This window comes from Mustela lutreola, chromosome 4 (genome assembly GCF_030435805.1).
Source record: "Mustela lutreola isolate mMusLut2 chromosome 4, mMusLut2.pri, whole genome shotgun sequence".
NCBI lineage: Eukaryota > Metazoa > Chordata > Mammalia > Carnivora > Mustelidae > Mustela > Mustela lutreola.
Window position 1 is genome coordinate 145,612,375 of NC_081293.1, and position 6,717 is coordinate 145,619,091.

Consider the following 6,717-nt stretch of genomic DNA (forward strand, 5'->3'; position numbering starts at 1 on the left):
ATTCACATGTAGTCTAAACCTCCCTAATCACTTTCAAACACCTCCACACAACACCCTCAAAGTCTGAAATCAGTAGCTGAACTGTAGTTAAAGCTGCAAGGTTCACAAAATAATCAAAGAAGCCAGAATGAGACAACCCAGAGAGAAAAATCCCAGCAATTATCCTCAATCTGTCTCCTCTCAATTTAAGATAAACCTTAATATACCCGATGTGGGAGGTAGAAAGTCACACCTGGGCAAGCTGGGTCTTCTACTGAACTTTCCATAAAATTCCAAGGCGGGGGGGGGGGATAAATAAACAAACAAGAAGCAAGGTATATTTTGATTTTTATCTTATTTTATTTTAAAACAGAATTCTGTTATAAAGGGACATGGCTGAACAGGTAGGAAACAGATTCCCCATTGTGAGTTCTCCTGATGGCTTCTGCAAGGATCATGGAGATGTCGATCACCTGTATTCTGGGGCACTGCTTCATCTTATCCTCCTGAGGTATGGTATTGGTGACTACCACTGCTTCAAAGCATGCACTGTTGATGCGAGCAATGGCCGGCCCGGAAAAGATTCCGTGAGTCAAGATCGCATAAACTTTGGTGGCTCCCGCTGAGAGGAGTTTGTCAGCTGCGTGACAGATGGTGCCACAGGTATCAGCCATGTCATCCACCAGGATAGCCACACGATCCCTCACGTCTCCCACTAGCACCATGCGGTCCACTTCGTTGGCCTTCTTCCGTTCTTTGTGAATCAAGGCGAAGTCCACGTTCAACCAGTCTGCGATGGAGGTCACTCGCTTAGCTCCACCCGCGTCCGGTGAGACAACAATGCAGTTCCTCCACTCAGAGATGTTCTCCCTTATCCACCTCAGGACAGCTGGCTCCGCATACAGATTGTCTACGGGGATATCAAAAAAGCCCTGAATCTGAGAAGCATGTAAATCCATGGTGATGATATGGTCTGCACCTGCTATAGACAGCATATTCGCCACAAGCTTGGCGGATATGGGGGCCCGGCTCTTATCCTTCTTATCCTGCCGGGCATAAGGGAAGCATGGGATGACGGCAGTAACCCGGCTGGCTGAAGCGATCTTGCAGGCATTAATCATGATCAAAAGCTCCATGAGGCTGTCGTTGATTTCGCCACAACCACTCTGCACGATGTAGACATCCTCTCCCCTCACGCTCTCGCCAATTTCCACACACGTCTCCTGGTTACTGAATTTCTTCGTCACCACCTTGCCTAGCTCCAGGCCCAGGCGGTCGGCAATTTTCTGGGATAAGTCCTGGTGGGAGCTGCCTCCGAAGATTTTGATATTTGGCATTTGGTCAGTCACTCCAGGCACTCTCCGTCCAGCGATCACCCCGGCTGCCAGGATCCCAACCGAAGTCCGACCGCCGGATAAATAAGGACTTCCGGTTGTTACTGGGCGGTTACAGTCCCACTTCCGGCCACGAACCGCTCTACGGGCACCTTGGGTCTTCAGAAAAAAAAATCCTGTTTGGCCCCCACTTCGCACTTTAAAACTGAGAAAAATCAAGTCTTTCTTCAGTTCATGGATTTGTTTTCTTCTCTTGGTGTCTATAGTAGTTCCCTACGGCTGCGAAACAAATTCAAACACATAAAAATGTAGAACTTTTCACAGACCTGTACCCCTGGGGATAAAAATATATGTTTATAAAAAATAAAAAATTTAAAAAAATGTAGAACTTCTGCAGCATAAGAGATGTATATGTTTAAAAGGATAGTTACAGACTGGAGGAAAAAGTCTAAAATACAGTTTAGGCTGTATTCTTTCTGATAGAGTAAGGAAGAAGATGAGCAAAATAGTTTGGAAGTAGTATACATAGCTTGGGGGGGGTAGGGGAGGAAGTTATAAACATATGGAAAAAAATGCTAATAATCAGGAAAATGCCAATCATTTTCACACACCAGGTGGGCCCAAACTATTAGATAACATCTCTGTTGTTAGAGAATGTGTTAAGTGTATAAATTTTGCAAGGGAAATTTTGTATATCTTTTGACCGGACATATCCATTTCTAGGAATCTACTCAATGGGAATATTCATAGGCATCCCCAAAATACATTGATAATGTTACTTGTTGCTGTATTAATTCATTCTGTCAATACTTCCTCAGGTATTCTGTGTGTCAAGTGTTGTACCATTTACAGAATATAAGATGGTGATTGACAAGTAGTAGTCTCTCTAGAATTACTTATAATAGGTGGAAACTAATAAATGTCCATCAATAGGAAATTTACATATAATGTATGATTATATAATGTAAATTATCACATCAGCAGCCATTAAAGAAGCTGATTTATGTGTAGTCATATGGAAATATCCCCAAGATATTTCTAACTATAGTAGAAATACAGTAAAAAACACAGTCAAAATGATATATATACATTTATATATATATATGTATACATATATATATAAATACAGTAAAAAACACAGTCAAAATGATATATATAATATGAAATTTATGTATTTAATAAGTAGTAAGTAATAAGTAATAGTAAAAACATCAAATCATTGTGGAGATTCTTTTTATTATGATTATCTTTGGAGAGAGGAGTAGATAGGTGGGAGTTTGGTGTGAAGGACGGAGTAGGTGGGTGGGAATTTGGGGTGAAGGAGGGCTGTCACATTTTATTGCCATCTATCAATGTAGTATTGGAACTTCCATTACTTTCTATAATAAAAAAAGCACTAATAAAACATATAAGATGATTAAGTGTTAGCAAATTTTAAGTACATAGCTTAAGTACTTAAGTGCATTGGGGTTTAGAGTAATGAGGAAAGAAGTGGAAGGGACAATAGATACCAGGAATTTCAATAACAAACTGTCTCATAAAAATAATGGAGGCATCAGATATAGATCATACATTTTTATCCCGCCAGTTGTGTGACTGACATTTGTTTCTGGAACATTTTGATTTAGCCAAAAGTCAAGTAACCATTTTTTTTTTTTTTTTGTATTTTGAAATTCCTAAATAATTTGTTGAATATATTTTCACACCCTACTTTTGAGTTCTCCCACTGGTTTTGGTTTCACTGATAGGATAAGCTCAGGAATTGGAGTAGGTAATAGAAATGGGAAGATTTGACAATGTCTGTGAAACACAATATTTTACTAGGGAAAAAAGTATATTAAATGTGCTATTATTATAAAGCCATGTAAACAACTATGTCAAAAAGACTAAATCAAAATGTCCTGCTGCTGATCCAGTCACATCTTTCTCCAACATCAGCATCTGCCCATTTTTTAATTCAGACACTTTATTGCCAGGTCATTTCTGTCCACAACCCTCCATTCATGTTCCTTCCTATCATAAAATCAGCAGAAACATCTATACTATATAATTCTCTTCCTCAGCCTGGCTACATACAGTGATTTCTAAAGAAAATTCTGTGGCTTAATTTAGCAGCACTAAAAAGTACTTGCAGCTTCAATTAAAATGATTTTTCTCTTAGTGTTCTCAACGTGTCACACATTTTTCAGTTTTTAAAGAAAAACAAAACAGATTTTTAAATAGATCTATTATTACCTAAATAGGACTGAATGCTAATGTAAACATTAAAAACACATAGTTGGTTGCATTTTCCTTGAGGTGTTAAGTAGGAGAAATTTTTGTCTTGCTGCTATTTTTGCTCCAAGTTCTGGCTGTTGCAACACCTCGTAGTTCCAGGGATTTGTCTGAAATCATAAAATGTTAAAGATGAAAATGGCCTTCGAGACCTTCCAGTCCAGCATCCTGATTCACAGACAGAGAGCGGAGACCCAGAGAAATGAAGCAACTTGTCTGGGATCAAACAGCTAATTAGAGGCAGAGTGTGCACTAAAATATGGGATTCCTGAATTTCCAAATAGAGTTTTTCTCAATCTATCATTTTTCTTTGAGGTTTATGAAAATGAAGGAAAAATTTAAAAGTCAGGCAGAAACTTTTGCTAAAAATGTAACTTTGTATTATCAAACAACTACAACAAAGAACAAAGCCCTAAACCTGAGACTAGAAAATTCTCCAAAAAATTATTTCTGAAAAGAAATGAACAATTGGCAGTGTCATGGAAATATCTTTATTACTCTGACATTTCTGTTACGTGAATCTGTTGCAAGGGGATTTAGCTCCTGTTTACCTTGGTCTCTGTAGGTTGATAAAGACATTTATCTTATCACTGGCTGTTTCGAACAGAAGTTATGGGTAGGAATAATGCCTATTGAAGAACACATTCTCTATATTTAAGACATCATCTATTAATAAATTACTCTGGATAAATAAATTGTGGTATAGAGAAAATGCCTACCTTTCTCCTTCCCAAGGCAAGTGTATTTAAATGTCATCTCTACAGATCTGTGAGAATTGCTACATTTTGAAGGTCTTTTGAGTCAATAGCCAGGAAAAAAAAAAAAAAAAAATATATATATATATATATATATATATATATATATATATATATATATATTCATTCCCTTGGAAATAGTTTCTTGCCTTACTGATTATTCTTTTACCCTTCCCAATTGACACATAAATAATTCAAAGAGAGAGCCCTGATGCAGCTTGATCATCTAAGGAGAAAAGAAATTCAGTCAATTCTTTTAGAAAGTAGAGAAAAACAGTTGTTGTATTTTAAGTAAAATAAATGCTTTCACTAAACATACTTGCAGTTGACAAAATGCTAGATGTTTAGGTGGCAATTATAGTTCTTTGATAAACTGTCAAATCTTGTCACAACACATGTTACAAACAAGGACAGATTTAGATGTCCTTTATGACAGCTTTGTGTAGGTTGAGAATGTTTGGCAGTTAATTTCAAACAAGGAACATATTTTTATTTCCAGCAGTTATCTGCTTGTTTATTAGGAAGAGTTTCTTTGTGCCTTTAATCTTACTCATTTGACTCATAGTTCCAGATTGTTATTGTAACATTACCTTACCTCATTTATTTTGCTCATAATAATCATCCACAATACTTTGAGAAAATGTCCCACTGAGCTTTACATTGGTAGAAATGCTTTAAAGTTTGTTTTGTAATTTTTTACAATTAGAGTTGACTACTGTGTGCGTTTAGTGAGCTTTTAGTTGGAAATCTGTCATTTTATACAATAGATGTGAAGATAGTGATTAGGTAAAGCTGAGTGAAACAAATAGGAGAAAGGAAAAAATTTTGTGATTCAGAAATGTCACTTTAATTCTGAGTGTATTATTGTAGACACATAAGGATATTTTTGAAACACTTTCAAATTAAAAAAAAAAATTCTGGAGAGTTTGAAAATCCTAGCATGAAATAATAATCTTGGAATAAAGTGATGTTACTTATGCTAAGTAATATATAATTGCAATGATAGATGAAGCAGTATATGGAGAGGTTCCATAATTAGTAAATTACAAATGAGAAATCTCTCCCTAATATTTATGTGAAATATTTTCAAGTCTTCTCAAGCAGGTTTTGATGATAGATCTTTCTCTTCTTGTGTAGAATAATAGTTTCATGAAATTAGTGAAAAGATACTCATGTTAATTTTATTTTGACAAAACCATTTGACAAGGACCATATAAGCTCTTCAGACCTATTTTAAAGACATTGTATTTTTTTCTTTTCAATGGTCACCAGTTAATTAATCCTCATAATAAAAATTAAGACCAATTATCCATTCACATAAGTAAAAAAATGAGTGAGGTATGGTTTGGAATAGTTCAGTGGTTCTCAGACTTGAAGGACATCAGGATCTCTAGGAAGGATTATCAGAATATACATTCCTGAGCCATGTTCCCACAGTTCTTGACCATTAGGTCTGGGGTAGAGCCACAGGCTTTGTGTTTCTATTATTAGTTTGCTGAAAGTTTCTTTTTTTTTCCCTTTAATCAAGAAAAGGACCTGAATTATGCCAAATGGCTTTTCCTGTATCTTTTGAGATTATAATGTGATTTTCTTGTGTTTAACTTCTTAAGATGATAAATTACAGTGATTTCTTTACTAATGTTAAGCCAACCTTACATTCATGGGATAAATCCAATTTAATCATGACATATTAGCTTTTTAATATATTGCTTGATTTAGTTACCTAATAGTTTAATTAAAATTTTTCATATATCTTTATGAGAGAATTTGACCCATAATTTTCTTGTCTTTACTTATTAACTTGAGAAAACAAGATTATGCTAGCAATGTATGAGTTGGAAAGCATTTCTTCTTTTTCTGTCATATGGAAGATTTGTATAAGTTAGGACATGTGGAACTGGGCCAAAATATTTTTGACTACCTACTCAATTTCTCTAATGGTTATCTGTTATATTCAGGTTATAGGTTATTGGTTATTGTCAGTATTTCTACTTTTTTTGTCAGTTTTATTAAGTTTTTTTAAACAAAATTTCCTGTTTCATGTTAATTTTCAAATTTGCTGACTTGATGCTTTCCATAATATCCTCTTATTATATTTTCAGTACCTGTAGCAGCTTTAATATGATTCCCTTTGTCATTTCTAGTATCAAGTTTTTGTACCTATTCTCTTCCTTTTTGATCAATTCCACCAGAAGGCTATTAATTTTATCAGTCTTTCAAAAAAACTGATGTTTGAAATAGTTGATGTACTCCCCACTGTCTGTTTGTTTTAAACTTTGTTGACTTTAGCATTATTTTTATTATTTCATTTCATCCTTTCTTTGTGTTTATTTTGGTGTTCTTTTTTTAAACTTCACAAGATGAATGCTTAGCTT

At 35.2% G+C, this 6,717-nt stretch overlaps 1 protein-coding gene across 1 annotated transcript; it reads right to left on the reverse strand.

Annotated features, from left to right (window-relative positions):
• Positions 1-332: 332 nt before the first annotated feature.
• PRPS1L1 (phosphoribosyl pyrophosphate synthetase 1 like 1) lies at positions 333-1,416 on the reverse strand. Its single transcript, XM_059172655.1, has one exon. The coding sequence runs from the start codon at positions 1,314-1,316 to the stop codon at positions 360-362; it is 957 nt and encodes a 318-aa protein (XP_059028638.1). The 5' UTR covers positions 1,317-1,416; the 3' UTR covers positions 333-359.
• Between the last annotated feature and the right edge of the window lie 5,301 nt (positions 1,417-6,717).